This window comes from Sphaeramia orbicularis, chromosome 2, assembly GCF_902148855.1.
Source record: "Sphaeramia orbicularis chromosome 2, fSphaOr1.1, whole genome shotgun sequence".
Lineage (NCBI taxonomy): Eukaryota > Metazoa > Chordata > Actinopteri > Kurtiformes > Apogonidae > Sphaeramia > Sphaeramia orbicularis.
The window spans coordinates 1,973,973-2,000,172 of NC_043958.1; the positions used below are offsets into that span (position 1 = coordinate 1,973,973).

The 26,200-nt window shown below is 40.4% G+C and overlaps 2 protein-coding genes across 2 annotated transcripts in view; both read left to right on the top strand.

Moving 5' to 3' along the window:
• LOC115436300 (arf-GAP with GTPase, ANK repeat and PH domain-containing protein 1-like) overlaps positions 1-23,152 on the top strand; it is a 57,414-nt gene extending 34,262 nt beyond the window's left edge. Inside the window, exons 8-9 of the mRNA XM_030159140.1 lie at positions 17,629-17,884; positions 18,476-23,152. Coding sequence (XP_030015000.1) covers positions 17,629-17,884; positions 18,476-18,688 — 469 coding nt within the window. The 3' untranslated portion in view covers positions 18,689-23,152. The remainder of the gene's footprint in view (positions 1-17,628; positions 17,885-18,475) is intronic.
• Positions 1-26,200, top strand: part of LOC115432728 (zinc finger protein 420-like) — a 597,943-nt gene that overhangs the window by 453,383 nt on the left and 118,360 nt on the right. The gene's annotated exons all lie outside the window — the stretch shown is intronic.

Here is a 26,200-nt window from a genome sequence, read left to right on the forward strand (position 1 = left end):
AGTTCCTACTACTTACATTCGTAAAGTCAAGGCCAAACTTAAAGACTAAATAAAAACAGATCTGATGAAAATTTCTGAACTTTAACTACTCTGAATAAAAATATCACCTGTATTGTGTTTTTCTTCCCAGGTTATAAAGGCCCCTTTATTAAAGTAAACTGGAAGTCATCAATAGAATGCAGTTTTGCACCTGAATCATAAGCTGCGAGATATATATATATATATATATATATATATATATATATATATATAAAAAAGTGTTATTACCATTTTAACTGCATTATGTTTGACAGTAAATAGAAGACGACCCAAAGTAGAGCCTTGTGGGACACCTCCATATATCTGTGGTGTCAGATAACTCTAATGACTTTACAGTCGTCTTCAAATTGTTCAACTGCAAATCTGAAGTCCTCCCCAAAATGCGCACAACTCTACTGTTTTTTTTTTTTTTAATCTTAAACCAAATTAAGAGAGAAATGAGCCCAGAGCATGTAAAACCATGTCATTTGCACAAAACAATATAACTACTATGTAAAGTGCAGTGATTTTACGGTAAATAGAAGAAGACCCAAAATAGAGCCTTGTGGGACACCTTCACCAAGTCACTATTTATGAACGTTAGTTTTCCTACCATAACAAGAACAAATGTGGTAATAACAGCACATTTTATTTAAAAACTTTTTTTCTTGTATGCAAAATGTTCATATTAATGCAAATTCATAATAAGTGAGGTTTGACTTTTTTTTTATAAATATGATAATGATACAGAAACATAAATTAGCAGAGGTGCAATTCATTTCTACACTGACATTTCCCCCTTAATAACATTTAATTACATTGAGACAAAATCTGCTTGCATTTCCTTTATAATAAAACATATTTGATGCAACAATTTAGTTGCATGTGAACATAATTTCAGTGGAACTGCTTTTGATTGACTGAGGTCAGCGTTAGTTACTGAGGATAATCCACAGGCTGAGTGATTGTATGAATAATTAATGTGACTGATAAAGATAGTCTCTGCACTCTGGAAATGCCTTAAAGCACAAACAACCATACATGTACAGTGCACCGTTACAGAGAGAAAACTTCTGAAGTCAAAATGTGAAAGAGTTTTGTGTAATAACCTTTAAAGAACAAGAACAACTGAAAGACGAGGAAAAGAATCAAAGACAGGACGATGTAGAATCACCTTAAATATTGAAAATTAAAGCCTTATCTGCACCCACAACATCGCCAATGTGACAAAAGTCCTCCACATTTAAGTGGATTAAAAGAGCAATGACAGGAAACTGTATAAAAGAAGACGAATCGGTGTAAGAGTGAGGAAAGGCCAGGGAGGCTTTGTCCAGGCAGCAGGAGGGGTGGGATGGGGGGAGGCTGATAGATGGAAAAATGCCCTCCCCTCGTGGTCTCTCAAGTGAGTAATAGAGGCCGAAATTTCATTTTGCAAGTGGCTGATTTAATGATCCAAAGGGTAATTAATGGCCTGATTATCTTAATGTTAAATATGGCCAGCAGCAATTACGCTGACCTCCTGTCTGTCAAGGTCTGGCCCCCCACTCTCGCCTTCCAATTAGGTCCTGTTTGGAGGTTTGGGGGTTGGAGGAGAGGAAATGGAAGGAAAAGAGTAAGAGGAGATGGAAGGAGGGAGGAGGAAAAACAAGAGAATGATGTGGATGAATGGGAAAGGAAAGGGGAAGAAAGGAAGACGCAACAGTGGATGGATGGGGAGAGGTATGGAAGTTGGAGGGAGGGATGGAGGTGCATTAGTATGGCCGTCACTATTAAACACCTCCATTTTTTTGTCCTCCACCCCCCTTCCCTCCGCCGTCAACTTCCCCGTCCGACCGGAGGGAGGAATTATGTTCGGAGAGCTCGCACCTCGCCTCCACGGCGCCGCCCCCGTCCGATGAGATATGTGACAGGGCCGAGCCCCGCCATCTCCGACCGTTGTCATCATCTCTTTATCTTCTGCTTTCCCCCTCGTTTCAGTGGCCCGTTCATCCCTCACCCCGAACGCCTGCCCACAGCGACGGCCGGTCCAGGTCTCATTAACATCAGCGAGTCTCGGGCTGAGGAGAGGATTCTGTCGCCGCTAATCGTTCTAGGGCTCCAGCTCATTGCTGCAAATAAAGCGTGTTGCCACGCCTGTTTAGCGCCACAATGCTTCATTATGAAGAGCGATACTTGTTGACACGCGTCCCTTGCAGTGGTGAGAACAGGGATGTTGAGAAGGGCCAGAGCTGGGGAGACTGTTAGACTGTGGGTGAATACCAACTGAGCCAGAGGGATCCTGTTGGAAGTATTTTTCCCCTCACGAAGAACCACAAAAAGACTCAGCAGTCCTCTAAACGTTCCCATTAACCTCTGGCTGCCTGCGGTCAGCCGTCATCACCTCAGCTGGCACGGCCGCCCGGTGCCGCGCCCCAGCTGATGCCACCGCTGAAGGGGCTGCTAAGTTTGGGCGCGCTGCCCATCGTGGAGCACCCTCGGTCCTCAGTTCTTGGCGCCACAGCTCATTGTTTTAATTATCTGTCGAGTGGTGCATCAACACCAGCACCCAAGGCCTGTTAGACCCGGCGTGTTAGCGGGCCCGAGCGACAGCAAGTGACAGCGCAGCTAATCCGGCCTCCTGGCCACCGGACTGGGGAGGAGGTTGGCGGCCATGTGCCTCCGTCCCCTGGGCCTCCTCTGTCCTCCACCCCCCCACCATCGACTGACCCTTGGCAGTCTGTCACAGAGGGTCAGCATCGTGGCATGTTTGTGTTCATGCAAAACTAAAAGTAGCTGTGAAACATAATTCCTTCGACTAAAATAAAAATGCAAACAGCAGCTTCACAAAACACAAAATGTAAGTGAAAAATGACTCGGTAGAGTATTGGACTGTGTTTTCTGTGATCAACGAAGATTTTGAATGTGAAGAATGGACTTGAGTTCAGTTGGTCTTCCTCAGTGCGCCAAACAGATATGCATACAAAGAAAATCTGTTAGCATTTCACCTCTACCTGACTGATTAGCAGACATCAATACTGAAATTACAAAACAATATCAGACCTTACTATCTAGTAAAACATATTTGACAGCCAGTAACTACATACAGCTAATGTTAGCATTAAACCACTTTAGAGCTAATAAAACTATTTGACATTCTTACATGACGTAATAGTCAAGGCATACGTTTATTTCTTAAACTTCTACCAAAATTCACACATCTTGGTGAAGGAGCAAAAAACAGCTGTCCCTATATACGCATATGTATTTATATGAATGTAACCAAATTCAGAGATAATTGAGCCCAGAACATATAAGACTTTGTCAGATGAAAAAACACAATATAGTTACTATGTAAAGTGCAGTGATTTTACAGTAAATCGAACAAGACCCTCACTAGAGCTTTGTGGGACACCTTCAGCAAAAGTGGAAAACTGTCGTTTGAAGATGTTCTTTGTTAATTTTTTTTATTTTTTTTATTTTTTTTGTGCATTTTTTGCTAACACTGTAATCACATTAATACAAAATCAATGATAGGGCCCTAAAAAGTTAACTGACTTGTTGTGCTGAACAGTGATATTGTGTTATTGATTAGAACATTTGAGTTTAAACCCTGGGTGTTAGATGGTCATGGGCGCTGTCTGAATATGTGGTGTTTAATAGATACGGCAGGTGTTTGGAATAAGAACTGAAATACAGAACATCCATACAGTTGGCATTTTAATACATCCTTATTCAAAGTCTGTTACCAAATTACACCCCCCCCCCTTCCCCCCAACCTCCTCCTTCTGAAGTCCACCTCTGTTTGTTGACGTTGGCTGTCCTATGTTAGTATCATTCGACCGTAACAGGTACATGAAGATGTTTTTTTTATTTTCTCAACTGCCAAGTCTTCGCACCGACTCCTGGTTCAGAGAGATCACAAAAACGCCGAAGAACTAAAGAAACGTCAATGAGCGTGAATCATCCCCACTGGTGCGCTGGCGTGAACAATAAAACGAGGCAGAGATATGTCGGTTCGGGGTTGCCACACATTAATTAGACAGCAGAAAAATGAGCGGTAGCGAGGGCGGCTAAAGAATGAGTGTGCAGGTCTGCTTCGCCGCCGCCGCCACGCACTTAACAGCGGGCCCCACATGACGAATGCACGGCCAGTAATAATTCAGCAGCAGGTCTGTCGGCGCTGGGAGCCAGGAGAGGAAAAAGAATAAGGGCCCTTTATGGGAACAGATTAGTCTTGTCCCCCCCTAAGAAAAGGCCAGCGCTAACAGATTTAAAATTAGACCAGGGGCTTTTAATCTGGGCCGGGGTGCAGGTGCGGCGGACGCCCCGACACGGCGGCAGGATTGGACTCCGGGGACCAGATGGGGTGGCGGGAGGGAGGAGGAGGCGGGCAGGGGGCCCACATCACAAGATAATTGCCCCCCAGGGTCAGAGGGAGCGGCGGGGGAAGGAGGGGCTGGCGCTGCCTCGTACCCCCGTAAAAAAAAGCCAAAGTGATATCAGCCCCACTCAGGCCCCTCCCCTTTTTGGATCCTGTGATCATAACACAGATTGGACTGGTGTGATTGGCGATGGACACATGCCACATCAGACGACCAGATACTGATACAGGACGGGTTCAGGGACCATCCGTAAATCTCAGCGCTAAACATTTGATCGACCAATTAGTCATAGTCGACACCAGCTAATGTAATTATCAATCAGCTGTTGAGAAAAGTCCAAATACTCATATTCATTCTTCAATTTCTGGGTTCTTTCCTCTTATGTAGCTGCAACCTGAAGGTCTGCAGATCGCTGGACATGAGGTCCGTCTCAAATGGACTTTGGTGGAAAATAAAAGCTAAACAAATACGAACCGCACTCCGAATAGTCACAGTTTATCGGCTCGATTCCAGATCTATCAATAAACTACAGAGTTTAACATCAAGTAACAAACACATATGGAAATATTTAGACTCAGCTGTCCAATAGTTATTTTTGGCTTTTTTTAGTCTCTATGTAGATCTATTTACAACAGGTTTTTTGTTTTTTTGTTTTTTTCAGTCTTAAAAATCCAGTTAGTCTGTCATTTTTGGATTTGGGAAACACTTGACATTTAATGAATCGAGAACTTTTGAAGAATTTCATAAATTGGAACAAAATATATGATATTAACAGGCATCTGATAATTGTCTTGCATTAACAGCTCACTGTGAATTCAGTCAGTAGTTCAATGATTAAAAAAAAAAAAGCTTAATTTAACTATAGAGATAAAACTGTGTCCTCTTTTAGGGACTTTGACTCATGTTATTTATTCATTTGTTAAAGAAATCTGACTCGTATACCTAGAATTAAACCTTTACCATGGAGCCAATAATTCAAAATTAAATGAAAACCTTTAATGCAACAACAGATTTGTAGCATCGCAGATAAAACATATTAGCATTTGCACCAACTGTGTTTATTTTTATTTCTATGCATCTCGCTCCAACATTTAAATCTTGGTCCTTGTAGAATAGTTGTCACATTTTTGTCAAACTATTACAAGTTTTCTGCTACTTCCTTGTGGTTTTGCATCATTATCGCAGTATTTCTACAACATCCAGACGCAGTAACACTACATGCTACATCTGCGGCGTTTCTGTAATTACACTATTTAAGATGACACGATCTATAAAACCCCACTGAAGAGCAGATCATACCACAAATTAATCACACAGCCCTAGTTTCTAGTGACACATATTTCACCTCCAAAATAATTAAACGCGATCGTTTCTTTGGTACAAGTATCTCTGGATTTCCCACGAGATCAGGCGTGTGCTGCCGATGCGTGGGATTATGTACATACATGTGCACGGAGCTGTTTCATCTGCATCGGTTAACTGGCCGATCCCGCCCGCCGTCATCTCGCCGCCATTATCTGCAGCCCCAGAGAAGAGCCTCCTGACAGACAGGGCCAGTGCAAACGTTGGAAAATAATTGGCCCCTACATTCTAATTCATCTGTAAAAGGGAGGCCTTGATTAAATTAGTCCTAATAGACATTATTTTGTACATGACTGCCTCGCCGCTGCTGTAACTGCGTCCCCCTACTCGCCTAACAAGCCCCCCAATTTACTATTGACATTAAGCCGGCTGACACGAGCCAATCACCAGGCCATTCATCGTTTGTCATCACAGCGAGGTTATGCTAATGCGGGCTAAAAGCACAAACTAAATGCACATTCTTTATGCCTGAGTCATCAGATTAACCTCGCCATCCCCTGCCCCCTCCCCTCCCTTATTTTAATAATGAAGAAATAAATAACGCTCTCTACATGCGTGACTCCGTCCGTCCGTCCTCTCCTGCTCGCCGTGAGCCAGCCAACTCCGACCCCCCACCCCACCCCACCCCCCCAACCCCACCTCACCCTGTGGTTAATTGGCTCAGTGGGCAAATTGCTCATAGAGTAAAGAAAAAGGAGAAAGGGGGTGGAAAAACCGGACAGCAGAGTCGTCCTCGCAGTCGCGGTTAATGTGTTTAGATGGAATGGGTTCACGGCGAGTCGCAGCCGGCTGGTAAACATTTAAAAAACCTTCAGCGGCAAAGAGAAATTCACTTACAAAACACGGTAGGATCCATCATTTCCTTCCGTTAATCATCCAGTTTAGTGTGTTTAACGCTGCAGAAGTAAGAATGTAGGAAGAAAGCAAATCAGCCAATTTCTTCTTGTTTTGGTCAAATATTCTCAAAAAAAAAAAACAAGTCTGCAAACTACGAAAAGAGCTTTTATTCCCTGAGGTTTTTTGGAGTAAAAAGTTGGCAAATGTGAAAAAACGATAGAATTTGTGACCTTTAACGAACACCTCACAAAGAATTTTTATGAATGAATGAATGAACAAATGAAATTTTTTTTTAAATTTATTTCGATTATGTACAAAACACAAACAAAAGAACATACACTCCACACAATTTTTAACTAAAAAAGGAGGACGCTGAAGGCACAGGTTTATTTCTGCTTCTCCAATTCCCATCTTTTGAATTACCTGAAGTTGCTGCAAGTAAAACATTAGCACAAATTAATCTACATTCAGTTTCTTAAGTCACTTAGAGGTTATTTGACAACTTAAAGCTTTTTTAAAACTTGACAACGAGCTACACTTTCAATTCATCATTCAATTGATTCCATAATTTGACCCCTGTAACAGCTTTCTCTCCGAAACCTCAAAATCTCATTTCAGCATCGACCTGACCTGCAGTATTTTACAATGAACCCAAAATGTACAAGTTCCATCTCACATTATCTATGTTTAAACATAACACAAACCCTGCAGGTTAAAGTAGAATAAAACCCATTATATTAATTGTAGCACTGACACCAGATCAAACTTTAACCAGGACTAAAGCGACAAACAGACCTAGAGAAAAGTCAGTCTGAGGTTTTAACCCTTCGAGGTCTGAGCCTTTTTTGGCTGTTTTTCAGTACTTTTGATTTGGCCTTTATATACTATACACAGAAATGTTCACTATACCCATGTTTGGGATCTTTTTATTCAGCACAACTTCATCTATCCCATCTGTTTGTTATTTTTTCACTTTAACCTACTATATCAACACAAAAGGACAAAAAACACACAAAAAATATAAAATCCAATTTGAAAAATTTAGATAATTTATTGCATAAATAACACAAAGATGCTTAACGAATGTTTTCAAAGACTTTAAAAGTGAATATTGGTTCAAAGTATTAGGTATAGAACACCAAAATTGTAATAAATTAAAACTATACTCAGATATTTGACATAAAAGCAGATCTTTACATTGGCGTTTCTCAGGTTTTCTCCCCCCACCACCCCACCCCCAGTCCTCCCAGTTTCCACATCCAGTTCAGGTGGGGGGTCATTCTCACCCTTACCTGTAATACTAATGCAGTCTGTGGATTAGAATTCACAGATTTGGCCACTTTTTTCTGTTTTGAAAACAGACAAAAAATGACAAAGATATGGTCAGAAATCTAACACCCCCCCCACACACACACACACACACACACATTTTCTTTTACTCACATTTTTTTGCTCTGGTTTCAAACCATCATACGTCTGGTTGTATTTGCTCTTTCAACATCAAATAAAAAGTGAGAGAGTGTTTCAAGTCCACACCTTCAAATGCAATCGTCCCGGTGGTCTACGACTTCCGACGCTACGACGTATTGAAAATGTCATGTGATTGACATGTGACTGTGGACCCCTAAGGGTTAAGAGGCCTAGGTGCATTATTTGCAGGTAAAATATAATATTTTCCCAATAAGAAATCTATATTTTCCTAATATTTTATTACAGCAGGTGAGAGCAGATGAAAATAAACCAAACACTTAAAATATAAACTTTCTGAAGAAATCTACTGTAGACCAGAAGAGTCATTTATTCAGTTTGGACACTTTCCGAACTAATTTTATAATTTTTGGTTTGTCAGAACTCTGACTCCGTTCTTAATTATCTCCAGTGGTCTCTTCTAACCATTGGAATGAATGGGTCTGGATCTGGTGGCATGGAGAAACCATGTGGCACAGAAACAGGACGTGAACCTTCAGTGAGCTGTCGGGTTCTTAAGGGTCTTTGCTTTAACCTTTAAAGTTCTGTCAGTGACTAAACGCTACTAAAAACAAGTGAAAATTCTTTAACCCAATAAATGCAGATTTTTTTTATTTGTTTTTTTTTTTTTTGTAGAAGTTCCAAATAAAGACGAAAACTAAATCTATGTATGTCTATTTGGTCCTAAATATATTAGATTTTGCAGCATCACCATGGTGACAGTGTCAAAGCTTTCTCAAAAACTTAAAGAACTTTTCATCGCTAAGGTCTTTAGTGTTTTGAGTAACATAGAATGCACATCAGCTGCGAAAACTATAATAAAATTCAGAAAGGCGGACTTCCTGTTGAGTTGACGTTATGTGAATAGGAACTTTATTTTTTCGTAGTTCCTTGGATGCTTTATTGCAGCGTCAACAGCACTAGGGGTCGCTAACAAGCCATTTAGCAAAGGTTGTTTGCAGATTCCAAAAACTTGCACATTTGTGTCATTTTTTTGCGTATTTTAGCCTCTGAATCCACGTGTGACCCTTTTAGACTTCTTCTTCTCCTTCTACATCCTGTTGTCCATTTACTCTATTCTCAGTGTTTACCCATGTTGCACCTCTTCTCCAGCCCCTCCCCCATCTTCTTCTGCTCTTTGTATCTGTGTAGCATCAGTGAAGCATTACGTTTCAGCTGAGAGATCACCTCCACCTCCTCCACCTCTGCACTCATTTACATCACCCTTCCTCTTCTTCTTCTCCCTTTTCTTCACCTTCTTTTTTCTTCTCCTTTTTCTTCCTCTTTTTCTTCTTCTTCTCGTCTTTAATTATCTGTTTCTATCCGAGGGCAGCTAACGACCACTGAGAAAGTACTAATTGATTTCAGCCTCTTCTCCTTGTCTTTCCTTTTTTTTTTTCCTTTTCTCTCCTGCTGGAAAAAAACACTGAAAACCACGTTGGGTTTTGGCTGAATTTAAAGGTGAATTTTTGCCTGAAACCGCCGCTGCCACCAGCAGAACATGACAGTGATTTATCTTAAATGCGCATTAGGTCGGCAGTTAGCTGATGCTCTTATCCACGCTCTATCTATCTATCTATTAATCTATTAATTAGAGGGCTAATTAGGCCAGAAGAGAAGCCAGTGACACGGTGTCACTCTTAACCCTGATTCCTACCGCTCATTACCTCCAACACGCTGTAATTAATGACGGCCTTTAACGCCAGCGTCTCGGCTCGTACATCTCAGCTCCTGAGCTGCACAATCCCCCATTCAACCCTTTTCTTCTATGAAAAAAACAACAAAAAATGCCCTTTTCCACTAGATTGAGGTTTAATTAAACGTTATCTTTTTGTGTCTTTGTTTTTATTTATTTATTTATTTATTTATTTATTTTGTCTTTTGTCATTTTCATCTTAAGTTGTTTTCTGTCTCTTTTCTTTTCCTGTTGCACCTTATAGTTTAAAAATAAAGCAACAAAATATTATAACTTTTGTCTCATATTTCTGTAATTAATCAAGTCTTTTGCTGTTATTGTGATTTTTTTTAAGTAAAAAAAAAGGACGTCTGTCCATCCGTCTTAAGATTTTTGTCCAACTGAAGACTATTCATCCAATTTGGCTGACAAACTGCGATCAGATTGAAAGAGAAAATTGTTACAGAATACTGACTAGAATAATGTTTGTCTTAGTTTGACTGAATGCCTCAAAAGGACACTAATTAAAAAAAAAAAAAAAAAAAGTTTAATCTAGTTTAAAATTATCTTGACTTTAAAATTCTGAGGGTAGGGTCTCAGTGAGCAGGAGGGGCGGGGGGTCTTAGTAAGCGCTGACTACTTTTTTCTTGTTTTCCTCTTTTTTTTTAATGATTTATTTGTCTTTGAGTTTTAGTTCCCATTTAGCTTCTGTCACCAAAACCTACAGAATATTGGGCCTGAATCTTCATTTTTTTCTATATGTTTTTGATTAATTTTTAGCTTCTCTGGGGTAGAAGATTATGATTAGCACGGTGTGGTTAGCAGGTGGGATTACTGTGGTGTTATTAGTACGATGTGATTAGCGTGGTGTGGTTAGCGCAGTGTGGTTTGTGGTCGTGTGATTAGCAGGGTGTGGTTAGCGTGGTGTAGTTAGCGCAGTGTGGTTTGTGGTCGTGTGATTAGCAGGGTGTGGTTAGGGTGGTGTAGTTAGCGGGGAGTGGTTAGTGCAGTGTAGTTAGTGGGGTGTGGTTCGCGTGATGTAGTTAGCGGGGTGTGGTTAGTGCAGTGTAGTTAGTGGGGTGTGGTTAGCGGGGTGTAATTAGTAGGGTGTGGTTAGTGCAGTGTAGTTAGCGTGGTGTAGTCAGTGGGGTATGGTTAGCGCAGTGTAATTAGTGGGGTGTGGTTAGCAGTTCATGGTTTGTGTGGCGTAGGTAGTGGGATGTGGTTAGCAGGTCGTGGTTTGTGGGGTGTAGTTAGTAGGGTGTGGTTAGCGGGGTTTGGTTAGCACGGTGATGACTAGCGGGGTGTGATTAGGGGGTTGTGGCTAGCACGGTGTAGTTAGTGGAGTGTGGTAAGCTTGGTGTAGTTAGCGTGGTGTAGTTGGTGGGGTGTTGTTAACAGTTCATGGTTTGCAGTTAGCAGTTTGTGGTTTGCGTGACATAGGTAGTGGGGTGTGGTTAGCAGGTCGTGGTTTGTGGGGTGTAGTTAGTAGGGTGTGGTTTGCGGGGTTTGGTTAGCGCAGTGTAGTTAGCAGGGTGATGATCAGTGGGGTGTGATTAGCGGGTTGTGGCTAGTGCGGTGTAGTTAGTGGAGTGTGGTAAGTTTAGTGTGGTTAGCAGGTTGTGGTTAGCATGGTGTAGTTGGTGGGGTGTGGTTAGTGAGGTGTGGTTAGCGGGTTGTGGTTAGCGTAGTGTATTTGGTGGGGTGTGGTTAGCATGGTGTGGTTAGCGGGTCGTGGTTAGCGTAGTGTACTTAGTTGGGTGTGGCTAGCATGGTGTGGTTAGCGGGTCGTGCTTAGCGTAGTGTAGTTGGTTGAATGTGGTTAGCATGGTGTGGTTAGCGGGTCATGGTTAGCGTAGTGTAGTTGGTGGGGTGTGGTTAGCAGGTCGTGGTTAGCGTAGAGTAGTTGGTGGGGTGTGGTTAGCATGGTGTGGTTAGCGAGTCGTGGTTAGCGTGGTGTAGTTGGTGGGGTGTGGTTAGCATGGTGTGGTTAGCGGGTCGTGGTTAGCATGGTGTAGTTGGTGGGGTGTGGTTAGCATGGTGTGGTTAGCATGGTGTAGTTGGTGGGGTGTGGTTAGCATGGTGTGGTTAGCATGGTGTAGTTGGTGGGGTGTGGTTAGCATGGTGTGGTTAGGGGGTATGATTAGCGGGGTGTGATTAGCTCCGTGTCCGGCTCTTTCTCGGGATGGTGGGTGGTTGACCTTCCTCCCCCCTCAGTATCTGGGAGGACGTCCACTTGTCCATTTGTCCAGTCGCCGTCTTAGTCTTTTGACGACAGGAAACCGTGTACGTAAACACAAGCGGACAAAGCAGGCGCTCATGGGTAACGTGCACACAAACACACACAGGCGCACAATGCGGGGCCGCTGACCTCAAACAACAGACAGGAAATCACAGCGCAGTGGGCCCGGTGTGAACGCCGCCCGCCCCGCCGTTTCCAACGGCGACGGGGACCAGACCCTGATGAAGCTGTCAATCATCGGGTCCATCAGTGGAGACGAGGACTGGAAGGAGTTAAAGTTTAAAGAGTTAAAGTTCCTCTGCTTGTTTTAGTTTTTTGTGTCTACATGTTTCTGTTACCATCTATTATCACTTCCCTTCTTTTTTCTTTTCTTGTTGCGTCTTTTACTCGACAGTTGTTGCTTTGTTGTGTCTTTTATATTGTTTGCATTTTTGGTTTTTTTTTGGTTTTTTTACGGCATTTTCATCTTTTTGTCTTTTCCACTGTTTTCAGGGTTTTTGGGTTATTTTTTTTATCTTGTTACATCACCTTCATCTTTAACACCATTTTCTTTTCTTTTTCCTGTTCATGTTTTTATTTTTTTACAGCTCTATGTTTTTTAATTTATTCTTGTATTTTATTCCTTTATTTTGTTTTTTCTTTATTTGTCTGTGCAGCACTTCCATCCACTGCGGTTGTTTTAAAGCACTTCACAAATAAAGTTGGATTGTTTCATGTTGTAGTTTCTGCGTCACTGTTTTCATGTTTTTGTGTCTTTTAAACTGTTTTCAGGGTTTGTTTTTTTTTTGTCTTGTCACATCACCTTCATCTTTAACACCATTTTTTCTTGTTTCATCTTGTTTTTGCGTTGTTGTGTCACTGTTTTCATCTTGTTCATTATTTCAGTGTGGTGGAATTTTCGTCTTTAACACATTTTCTGTCTTCGTTCTTTTGTCTTTTCTTGTTTCGTCTTCGGTGCCATTTTGGTTTTGTTGCATCTTTTAGACCATTTTCACTTTTTTGTGTTTTTTTTTTTTGTGTGTCTTGTTGCGTTGTTTTACGTGTGGATGTTGTTGCGTCGGCTGTGTGTGTGTATGTGTGTGTGTGTTGTGTAGCGTTGTGTGTTTGTGTGTCTCCTGTGGCTGGTGTGATGTTATCATTGAGTGTAACTGACTGACACACACTCCCCTCTGGGCCAGTGTCCACATATTAACTGTGTGTGTGTCTGTGCGTGTCTGTTTGTGTGCGTTTTCCTGTCACATGCCATCTCATTGGGACCCCTGTTTAATTATCTACCCAGCATGCCTCGGTGCTGCGGCGTCTAATGGGATGTGAAAAGACACACACATTAACACACGGAATGCGAGTGTGTGCGCTCAGCGACACATGTTAACGCAAACTGTCACACAAACACACAACACACACACACTGTGGTTAATTAGTGCAATTAGCCTCCACGCTGCTTGCCGTGACACACACAAACACACAACGAGGACATTCGCCGTGTCATCGAATGTTCGTCAAACGCCGCCGAGGACGCCAGTGTGTGGACGTCTGAAAGGGCACGGTGGAGACCAAAACGGAGCCAAAAGGACGGCGGATTTTTCTGATCTCAACACGCGCCGAGTGAATTTGTTTGATCTTTGTGTAATTATGTTAGAATTGTAAGACGCAGGGACTTCTGGTGCGTTCAGGTGCACCTCGGAAACTTTTACATCATTTTCATCCTATTTCGTTGTCACATCTTTTAAGTCATTTTTCGGTTCTTTTTTGTTACATTTGACAGTTTTGTTGTGTTGTAGTTGTTTTTTTAACATCGTAATCATCCCGTTGACTCGTGTTTTGCACCGTTTTTATCTCGCGTCATTTTTTTTGCGTCTTTTTAATCTTGTTTTGTCTTTTATGTTGTTGTCGTCTTGTTTGATCTTTTGCGTGTTTTCTTATTCTTGCACCTTTCTTGCTTTTTTCTCATCTTTTACGTCGCTTTTGTCTTTTCAGTCACATTTGTCGTTTTCTTGTTTTTCATCTCGTGTGTTTTGTGTTCTTTTCGTTTTGTTGCATCTTTTTGTCTTTTCTGTCTTCTTTCTTAAGTCTCTTAACTCCATTTTGTTCTGTCTTTTCAATCTTTCATCTTTCAGTCTTTTTTGTCTTTTCCATCTTGTTCTGTCTTTTCGTCTTTAGGGCTTTTCCGTTTGGTTTCGTCTTTTCCATCTTTTCGTCTTCTCCGTCTTTTTTGTCTTTTCTGTCTTGTTCCATTTTTTCCGTCTTTGTCTTTAGGTCTTTTCCTTTTTTTTGTGTTTTCTCCACCTTTTCATCTTTTCCGTCTTTTTTTTCTTTTGCCTTTTACGTCTTGATCTGTCTTTTCCATCCTTTCTGTCTTGTGTCTTTTCAGTCTTGTTCCATCTTTTCCGTCTGTTTGTCTTTAGGTCTTTTCTGTTTGGTTTCGTCTTTTCCATCTTTTCGTCCTTAGGTCTTTTCCATCTTTTCGTCCTTAGGTCTTTTCCGTCTTTTTCATCTTTAGGTCTTTTCCATTTTTTCCATCTTCGTCTTTAGGTCTTTTTCAGGGTTTTTTTTGTCTTCTCCATCTTTTCATTTTTTCCATCTTTTTTGTCTTTTTTTTGTCTTGTTCTGTCCTTTCTGTCTTTTCTGTCTTGTGTCTTTTCCGTCTTTAAGTCTTTTCCATTTTGGTTTTTCTTCTCCATCTTTTTGTCTTCTCCATCTTTTTGTCTTTTCCATCTTTTTGTCTTTTCTGTCTTGTTTTATTTTTTAATTCCTTTCCGTCTTTTTCATGTTTAGGTCTTTTCCGTCTTGTTTTGTCTTTCCATCTTTTTTGTTTTTAGGTCTTTTCCATTTTATTTTCTTTCCCGTCTTTTCCATCACCCCTCAGACCCTCCGTCTTCGTCCCCCAGTGTCCCCTCCGGGCCGGTCCAACACCTCTGGGCCCTTAGCAACTCGGGCGTCAGAGGAAGGCATGCGTTTCCTGGGTTCAGAGGCCTTCCATTTCCTCCCGGTCTTGTGGAGGACAGAAGGCCAGAACCCCGCTGAGCGCACACAGACACACAACGCCACGCCGACACACAACCCCGCGCAGACACACACACAGCGACACCTCCAGGCTTTGTCCGGAGGCCGTGGGCCGTGGTGTGGTGCCCGGCCTCCCCGCTCCGTCCCCGGGCTCGGCAGGAAGGGGAGGAGCCCCCCGGGACATTCCGCCATGCTAGCCACGGCCACACCCACAACGCAACACAACGCACACATGGATACGACACACAAACCGCACACACTCAGAGGTCTCCAGGAAGAGACTTAATGAGATTCCACTCATTCCCACACTCTCACACTCGGTGTTTCTGTGTCTTTGACAAATACCATCGCATCAACTCGGAAACGGTGCGCTTCTGTGATGCTAAATGCTAACAGTTAGCTCGTGTTAGCACCACCAGTGGGACTGGAAACAGTAAATTAAAATGTGGCGAAAACCACTAATCCTCAGGTTTTACAAACAGAATTGATGAGGGTGTGACTGTCTTGAATTTTGTCTCTGTCGAGGTTTTTGTTGCATTATTTTTGGTTTTTGTCTGTGTTTAATCTCACTTCCGTTGTGTAGTTTCTGTTTTTTGCGTCTGTTACACAATTTATTGTCATTTTTATTTTGTTGCATCATTTACATAATTGTTTTTGGACTTTTTTTGTGTGTCAAAATTCTTCATGTTACATCATTTCAGAATTTTGTTTTTTGTGTCTTTTTTGTATTTTTTTGTCGTTCATGTCATTTGTGTCATTTTACATCTCTTACCTTTTTCCCTCCTTTTGCGTCTTTTACCTTGTTTTCATCCTGTTGTGTCCTTTTTTTCATCTTGTTGTGTTTTTCACCCTTTTTTTTTGGGTCTTTTTTCATCTTGTTGCATCTTTCACTTCGTTTTCGTCTTCTTGCACTTTTTACCTTTTTTTCTGCCTTGTTGCGTTTTTCACCTTTTTCTCGCTTTGTCTTGTGGCATCTTTTACTTTGAGTTTATCTTTTTGCATCTTTTACCTTTTCCGTCCCATTTTTCACCCTTTTTTCTGTCTTTTTTCATCTTGTTGCATGTTTTACTTTGTTTCCATCTTTTTGCACCTTTTACCTTTTTTTCGCCTTGTTGTGTTTTTCACCTTTTTTTTCGTCTTGTTGGATCTTTTACCTCATTTTCACTTCCAATCACAGTGTAGACATGTGTTGAAGCTCGGTTTCCTGCCTCCTCCTGTTTAGTTAAGAAGGATGATGGGGGTGGGGGGGTATTGAGCTGTACCCCCACCCCACCCCACCCCCTTGGGGCTCGTCCTCCTGATCCCAGACTAATCCCAACAGGCTCAATGAGTCGGTGTTTACTCGGGGGGGGGGGGATTAGTGCAGATTAGAGCGATCCAAACTGTGGATTAAACACATGGACACTTCATGGACCACAATGGAGTCCACATCCACCACCGTCCACTAACGTGTCTTATTTTACACCCGGGGACAAGGGTGGGGGGGCGGGGGTTTATAATCCACAATGATACAGGCTTTTAACACACAGGGACTTCAGGTGCGTTCAGGTACACCTCAGAAGCACTAAACTATCACATTACAGATGCTGTGATGCCAGTGTTTCAGTCTTTTATGGTTTGTTTTGACATATTTTAATCACTTGTCGCATTTTTTTTCCATTGTCTTCCTGCGTCTTTTTTATCATTTTCATCTTGCATTTGCATTTTTTACTTAATTTACCTACTTTTTACCCAATTTTTGTCGTTTCTTCACGTTCTTTTTTGCTTCTTGCATCTTTTATGTTCTCTTTTTTGTAAGTCTAATGTCATTTTCTCATTTCTTTGCATCTTTTGCGTTTTTCCAACATTTTTTTCCTTTTTTTGTGATTTTATTGCGTTCTTTAACATCTTTTTGGTTGAATATCTTAAGTCATTTGGTCATTTTATTTTATATCTTTATATTGCATTTTTTCTGTCATTTTTGTTGCATTTTTTTATCACCTCTTTTTTTTCATTTTTGAATAACTTAAAACCACAATTAACCATTTAGTTTCTTGAATAATATCTGGACATTTGCTGTGATTTAATGCTTTTTTTTTTTTTTGTATTATTGTTATTCATTTCATAAATTCTTTACCTTAGCGATTGAAGTTGAAACAGATGATTTGACATTCATCATGACTAAATATTGACTGATACGATGTTTTATCTTCAACTTTAACTCACATTTTACAAATTATTTGCACAGTCCTCTTTAACAACAGGTCCCTGAATGCATCATATGAAATTTACATATTGTTTTCTGCAGTTTCTTAAATATATAAATATTAGTTTGTTGTGTCTCTTACCTTTTTTGTCTAGTTTCATCTTTTCCCACATTTTCTTCTACTTTCTATTTACATTTTACAAAATTATTTGCACAATCCTCTTTTCAAGTCCCTGAATGCACCATTTGATTATTTTCATATCACTGTACTGCACTTTTTTTAATATTCAAACACAAATTTGTGAATCAGAATGTGTTTAGTTTCACCGTCACAGACCAGTTATTAGAGGTAGACTACAGATCTTATGTTTATTTCCTGGTTTGTTTCTGTTTGTTGTTTTAAACAGTAAAAGTCGATGGTTTCCTTAACGAAACATCCATGGTCGTCTAACCTTGGCTGTTCTACTTCCTGTTTCAGGGAGGAGCGTGAGCGCTGGATCCGGGCCAAGTACGAGCAGCGTCTGTTTGTGGCGTCATTGCCGGGCGTCGACCTCCCTCTGGGGCAGCAGCTGCTGAGGGCGGCGGCCGACGAGGACGTCCGTGCCGTGGTCCTGCTGCTCGCCCACGGCAACCGGCAACAGGTCAATGAGACCTGCGGCGACGGAGACGGACGTAACGCGCTGCACCTCGCCAGCCGCAAAGGCAACGTGGTCATCACACAGTTACTGATCTGGGTAAGACCTGGACCTGGACCGAGACTTAGACCTGGACTGGGAACAGGACAGGGACCCTGTACCAGGACTGAGACAAGGACCTGGACCGAGACTTGGACCAGGACCTGGGCCTAGGCTTGGTCCTGGATTCAGATCTAAAACTGGCATCTGTTATGATGTTTTTGTTTTGTTAAATCGTTTTGTCTTTAATTTTATTTCTTATTCTCCTGTTTTGCATCTTTTACACCATTTTTTTTTTCGTTTTTAAATTTTTTAGTCATTTTCTTTTTTTTTTTTTTTTTTTTTTTTTGCGTTTCACTTAAGTTTTCTGTTACTGCGTCATTTACGTCATTTTTGTTGCATCTTTTACATTGTTTCTGTTCAGCTTTTATGATATTTTTGTTTCATTTTGCATCTTTTACGACATGTTCAGGTTTGTATCGTGTTTCAGTTTGTTTGTTGTTTAACATGTTACATATAATAAAGTTCAACGAAACAGGGCTGGAGTTTCCTAAAAGCGTCACCATGGCAACCTCATCTCGTCTTTCTGTTTGTTGATGTGGTGATGAAACTGACACCTGATGATTCACTTTTGTGTTTGTGCGTCCTCAGTACGGCGTGGACCTGATGGCGAGGGACGCCCACGGTAACAGTGCGATGGCATACGCCCGTCAGGCCAACAGTCAGGAGTGCGTGGACACATTGGCGCAATATGGTTGCCCCGACGACCGCTTCCCCCTCATGGCAACGCCCAACCTGTCGCGGCGCAACACCAACCGCAACAACAGCTGCAGCAGCGCTGGCAGTGCGGCTGCGCTCATCTGACGGTGCCACCCTCGAACGCACCGCCTGGGAGAATCTATGACCACCACTACCTGTTAGGACTCTAAGTCCCGCCCACCTCACCTGGCATCCGCCGCCGCTCACTCACTGAAACCCTCACATGAGGTTGCGGGCGCTGCGTCCGTGGGAGAAAAAAACAGGAAGAACACCCAAAGCATGCTGGGAAATGTGGTCCACAATCACCCGAGCTGCAGTTTTGACTGTAATCTGGGAGTAATCACATGACTTGTGTCGGCCAATGGCACTCGTCGTACCTCATCGCACACGTTAACACTACACGGCCAGTTCCCACACCATCATCATCGTCATCGTCATCATTATTAAGCAGCCAATCAGAGCCCCCGACCCGCTTCCCGCCAAAACATATCGACGCAAATGGACGCAAGACAAAGGAAACTGAGTCGAGTGGATTTAGGAGGCGGAGTCAGGATCACATGACACAAACATCAGCAGCAGCGTCGCCTGTTTTTATTTTACTCCTTTACACGTTTTTTTATGTGAAAAATACGTCAACGTAGAGGAAAAAAATGCTATCGAGTTGTTAGCGGTGACAGTGTGATAGTTCGCATGTGTAGACATTTTTGAAGTTAATTTAAGGCGTTTTCCTGGATTGTGTATATTTTATCTCCATGTGCATTGCTGGACCAATGGTAGTAAATATCACGATGGGGAGGGGAGGGGCTTTGTTTGTTTTGGTTTTTTTTGCGGGGGGGTTTCGGTGTAAAAAGTCGTTAATTGTACAGAAGCTCTCGCCAGGCTCAGGGACCGGAGACTGTCCATCATCACCACCATGTTGTCTTTTACCCCAAGAGCAAAGAATTCTGGGTAGAACTCGTCTTGGCTTCAGTGGATTCGGACGTTTGAAGATAGAACTGAAACGTCGCTGATTTTAGGGCTGGATGGTAGATTTGAGGATTTTATGACATCCAACCAAAAACCTGGAGAGAGTCAGGTTATTGGACCGGAAGTAGAACATTTATTAAAAAATAAATAAATAAATAAGTGAAATAATGAGCGATGTTTGGCCATTTTCATGAAAAAATCCCATTGTATTTCAACAGTTTTTTATTTCAGTCCATCCAAAACTAAATAAAGCCAAGATGCGACTAAGAAAAGTAACCTCCAGGTACAAGGTTTGTTTGGTTTGTTGGCGATGAATCGTATAAATGTAGGACTGTGTGTTTGGTGCCGTCCAGCCTGGACTTGGGTCCAATCAAAGGCGTCGTAAACCCAGTTCTGAACCGACGTCCTGGTCCAACGAGGTCTGAGACGATTCAAAGGTTTTTATTAAAAATGGAAACCGTGAGGAGCCACGAGGAGCTAAAAGGGAAACGGATGATTTCACGAAAATCTGTGGATTAAGAAAATTTTCTCACAGATTTTCCTGTTTTTTGTTTTTTACGTTTTAAAGGGGAATCGATGTAAAATGTTTGTTTCACAGCCAAACATCCAATCAGACAGTCTCTCTGATCTGCTCAGCGAATCACTACGAAGGGCTTCTTCTTTTTCTTCTGTGGTCGTGTAAATAACGTCCTCGCTCTCTTTGGAAGGTGGCGTCTTGTAAATTAGCGAACAGGAAGTCCTAGCTTGACAAGTGGAAGTGATTGTTTTTTTAATGTTGAATCCGTTCAGCGCAGAAAGTTAACGTTAGCGAGTAGTGTCCGAAACCAGTGATTCTGCAACGTTAACTCAAACCAACAGGATTTGGAGATCGGAATTTGCACAATTACGATCCAAAAATCAAGAGCATTTTCAAAATGATGCTGTAAAATATCTCTGTATGGATCCAAATCCAGGCCAAGAGTTATTAAACTGAACAAAGAGCTAAAGTTTACAATTAAATGTTGAATTTTGAAAACTGAAACTGAATCTGAAGACAATCTGCAATTCCAACTGGACAATTAAAATGTTAAAAACAAAAAAAAAAATGACAATAATTATTGCAATAAAGACAGATTTTTGTCTTTAGTCCTGAGTGAAAATGTAAGAAACCAGGAGTTGTTTGTGATTTTCGGCCCATGGCAAAAAATTTTACATTATTGCAGTATAAACTGATATTATTCTAGAACAACCTCAAATATGAAATCCACATATAAACTACTTTAAACTTAACATGAAAAGGTGGAAAATGTTTTAAAACAGCCACAGCTAGCAAACCCAGCTAGCATAGCAGTTAGAAGAACTGTAGCATCCCTTTTTAAGTCAACTAGTATAGTTATTTTACTTTACTGTAGCTAACATTAGCATAGTTGCGCTCTTTCAGCCAGCTAGCTACCTATTTGTACTTTAACCGGTAAAATTTATTTGCGCTACTATTTTTAAGCAATAAGAAACCCACGTGAAATTTTTAACAACATGTAATCACTGTTCACAACTAGCAATTATTGAGCTAAATGGAACAAGCTAATGGAACAAACATGCTGAAAACTGGCTGAGTCACTTAGCAATGAAAGCTAGCATGAAACATTTTAGCATAGCATCAATATGTGAGTATGCTACCAGTCAAAACTTAACATAAAAAAATGGAAAATGTTTGAAACAGTCACAGCTAGCGAGCTCAGTAAGCATTACAGCATGCATCACTTTTTAAGTTAACAAGCACAGTAAAAACTTGGTACTATCTAGGTTTGACAAGAAATGATTGCGAATTGCTAATCTTTACTGTTGCTGATGGTGAAAACAGTTTGTGGCGTTTTTCTCAACATCAGTGAAATAAAACATGAGCTTTTGTGTTTTAAAAATGGATGATATAGCAGTATTAACTTACATTATTCTATAATAAGCTCAAGTATTAAATACATATGTATAAATGTCAAAAATAAATGTATATCGGGTGTTATTTGTTAATCATATTAGCAAAACAATTGGCCCAGATTTGGATCCTGAATTTAAGACTAATTATTGTAACATTAATTGGGCATTTATATCAAAGATATTCCTTTGAGTAAAGATTTCACATCCAAAACGCTGAAGTACAAGTCGAAGCAGAGCCGAAATGTTCCCGAATAATCACAAGTTACGCTATTTCGAGCTCCATCGTTTGGAAAATGAGTCTTAACTTTAGCGTCGTGGAACCACTGGTGAGGACGAATCTGAATGTTCCAGTAGGTCTGTTTGTATTCCACTAAAGACGGAATGAAAAGAAGCTCGTTCCACCTCATACATGTGATGGTTTTTACCGTAAACGCCTCATCTCGCCGTCCGTCCTGTTTCCTCGCCCACGTAAACGTCGCTGCAGAGGTTGAGGACCGAGAATCTGAGCAATATTCACTAATCACCATCACATATCTTAATACTCTAATGTCGCTGCAATACTCTGAGTAAATACCTACGAGAAAAAGAAAATGAACACTACAACTTCCTTTTTTTATGCCTTTACTTTCTTCTACTTGCGTCCTTGTTTTCCCTCGAAGTCGTCGGACGATGGTGTTGAATTTATCCAAGAGGTTTGACCGCAGCCTCTGTCTAAGTGTCACTTTTATTTGTTTTTGTGTTAGTATTTCCTCATCCTTTTTTCTCATGACGAGAATGCACTAAATCAGCTTCAGCTTACGCGTCTTACTCCGCCTCTTTGCCCTAATTTTCTTTGTAATTTTCTCAATAACCGACATATGCCTCTTTATTTTGGTGACCTCCACCTGTTTCCTCTAAAGTGATGCTTTTCTTGGTTTTAATAATTCAAACCAGTCAGTTCAGTTTAGCTTATCATAACGCTAACGTAGCTTCAGAAAAGTCAGAAAATGTTGCGATAATTGAAATGTGAAACTCCAGTACAGTTAAAGCTTGGTACTATCTGGTTTTATTCGCTTTAAGGCACGGAAATTCTCCGTAGTGTGGCTAACGTTAGCATGGCAATACTTTGTCAGCCTGCGAGCTAGGTAGTTTTGTATTCTAACTGGTAAACTTTATTTGTGCGACTGTGTTTTTAATCAGTAAGATACCCACGTAAAATATTTAACAATGTATAATCACTATCCACAACTAGCAATTACTGTGCTAAACTCGGCTAATGATAAAACATGCTAAATATTTGCTGAGTCACTGGCAAGAAACAACTTAGCATCATTATTTGAGCATGCTACCAGTCAAAACTACTTTAAACTTAACATAAAATGGTGGAAAATGTTTTGAAACAGCCACAGCTAGCAAACCCAGTTAGCATTACAGCGTAGCGTCACTTTTTAAGTTAATAAGTACAGTAAAAACTTGGTACTATCTAGTTTTAAATATACATAGGCACAGAAAAAATTGTGAATTGCAAAGCCTTATTGTCGCTATCTGTGAAGACATTAGCACTGCACCAAACTTTTATCCTGCTAGCTACCTATATGTAGTTTATTCTAAAATCACTTCTGCTGCTGCACTTCTTTCAGCGAGAAAGCCAACCTGAATTATTTTAAAAATGTGAGAAGCTCCAGTCACAACTTGCAATTAGGAAGCTAACAACAAAAAAACATGCTAAGAAAACAGCTTTGTCCTTTAGCAATTAAACTAACTACTGCTAGCAAGAAACACATCAGCATAGCAGCATTAGATAAACTGTGTTTACTGCTAAAAACATTAAAACTGGGCATAAAAGAGTGTAAAATGTTCTAAAACATGCTGTGAATGATCAACCACTGCTACCAAACCCAGTTAGCATAACACAGTTAAAAAAGCTAAAGCATAGTGTAGCTTATTTAAGTTCACAAGTCTAGTAAAACCACAGCACCATCTGGTTTTAAATGTGTAGGCATGTAGTTAGCACTGTAGTTAACCGTGTAAATGTTAGCATGGCAGCGCTGGTGTAGCCTGCTAGTTAGCCGTTCGTAGTTAAATCTGGTTGTAGACCTACTGCTGTGTGTTTTCCTCTGCAAGAACGTCAACATTGAATATTTAAAAGGTATGCGAAAGCTTGCAGTTACTTAGCTAAGCAAAGCTAATAAAAGAACACCGCTGACTCCAGCTAGCAAGAAACAAATTAGCAAAGCAACAGTATGTGGGTGTATGATTGAAGTAAAAAATGAACATATAAAGGTATAAAATGTTGTCCACGACAGCTTGCAAACACAGTTAGCATAGCTCAGGCTCAAAAAGCTAAAACTATTCAATCTGCTATGTTTACATTTTTTGTGCTTGTGGGATTTTTTTTTTTTTATTTTCACAAAAACAGATGCTTATTTTCACATAAAAATGTTTAAGGGATTTGTTTAAATTTAAACTTTTTGATCGACTTGGGAATCTGACATGTCTTTATTTAAAACCTTAGGAGGCGCTAAATGCTTCCGACGTCTGTGCTGAAGTTGGGCGCCAATCCTGCCCTAAATCCTCCGTTTTATTGTAAAACACGCTAGGACGTAACGCTAACACGTGCCTCCAAACCCGCCTGCTTGTAGGACAATAACACTGACGTACGAGGATGCTCTGCGTGAAACTCACAACTGATCGTGAAGCCCCGCCCGTACGTGGACACGGCGGCTGTTGCCGTGGTTTCGGCTTGCGTGTTTGTCTTTCGTTAACTCATGGAGCCTTTACCTCCGACCTGCATTATTTATGAACACGCCCTGCGGTTACCTGTCAGGAAAGAAGACTCCACCCCCTTAAGCCTACCTTTTTGCATTTTCTCCGCCCCCTTCAGTCCATCCGTGTTTTATTATTATGATTTATCATCAATTATTGTTGATATTGTCATTGTTATTCTAATTATTATTATTATTATTGTTATTAAATTTTGTTTGTACAGTACTGTTGTTGAAATATTCGACCTAATACAGAGTCTTCTACTGTAATGTGTCTCTTTTCAATAAAGATGAGAATAATACTTCTTAATAATACAAACCCATGTGTCAATGCTGTTTTCATTTCATTAAGTGATTATTTTTAACACCGTTTGTGTCTGCGACATCAAGATGATTTCAGCCTTACAGCGATGAAAAATTGACAAAAATGACAAAAACGTGAGAGAAAATGACAAAAAAACAAAGTAAAAAGATGTAACAGGATGGAAAAGATGTGATGATGCAATGACGTGAAAATAAGACGCAACAGAAAAGTGACAAAAAAACAGAAGACAAAGACTAAATATGATAAATGAGTAGAAAAAATATAAATCAAGGAAAAGATGAAATGATAAAAAGAATTTAGAAGTTTTATCAAGATGAAAATATAAAAGTTAAAGACCCAACGTGAAATGAAAAAACAAACAATAACGTGAAAAAGTTAGTTTTAACAAAATCGTAAAAAAAAAAAAAAAAAAAAAATTAAGTGAAAAATAACTAATAACTGAAAACTATAAAATAAGAACAACATAAGACAAGATGAAAAAATGTCAATGTTCAGAGACAAAATTTTGACAAAGATGCAACAAAAAAGTTACAAAAATGATGTAAAAGACAAAAAGAAAGTGATGAAGAAGTTGGAAGAAAATGGAAACTATTAAAAAGATAAAATTATGGTTTTGTTTTTGTTGAACCCTTGGTTCAATTTCTTGTGTTTTAACAGGATGAAACATGAAGAAAAAAGTGTCAGAACCGATGCAGAAAACCTGGGCTCGGTCTGATGTAAGGGTGAGGAGGAGGAGGATGGGGGGGCTTGGTGCCGCAGTGACCCCCCCCCCCCCCCCAAGGGCCTCATTTATCAACCGACTGCGACGGCCCAGCTTGATTACAATTTGCAAAAAAATTCATTAGTCTCTCCCTCTGATTGAAGCTCCAGGTTTTATCCACGTTTACAGAAAAAACTATCAAACATGAAATAAGAACATGAAATAAACGACCAGACGCGACATTTACCAGAACCAGAACAAAAACCCAGAAACTACAGGTGAAAGTAATGACCAGTTTACCACAAAACGTCCAGATTCTGATCAAATTGATGCATATTTTTCTCCTGCAAATCTACTGTTAATCAATTACAACATGATTAATTAAACATCGGGCTGAGTGAATGTTTTGGTTTTTTTTAAATACTTTATTGTTTATATTTGTGTAATTTCATTTCATACTGAATATTAGCTGGTTAGCTCCCCAGCTAACACTGGCTATGTTTCCATGCTAATATTAGCTCAAAGGATTAGAATTTTCCCCTCGGATCAATAAAGTATATCTTATCCTATCTTATCTTATCTTAAAGAGTGGAGAAGGAAGTCATTATGAGGTTATCAAGTGTCATTAGCTCACTAGCTAATCTTAGCAATGGGTATAGTTAGCTGCCAGGCTAATGTTAAGTTAAATAAAGAATAACTTATTTGATATAGGTCTTTTTAGGTGATAAAAAAAAATCTGCTGCTAAACTTTACTGTGATAAGCTGACTTGCTATCTTTAGCTATGTTTAGCTTCCTGGCTAACATCAGGCAAAACAAGCATCAAATACAAGTCTGTCGAAGGAAACAGAAGTAAGTCAATAAAATGTTGGTAAAATTAGCTTAATAGCTAACATTAGCTCTTATTCACTAACTAGCATTTGTAATAGCTAATATTAAGTTGAAGAAAAGTAAAGAGTAACATATAAAATAT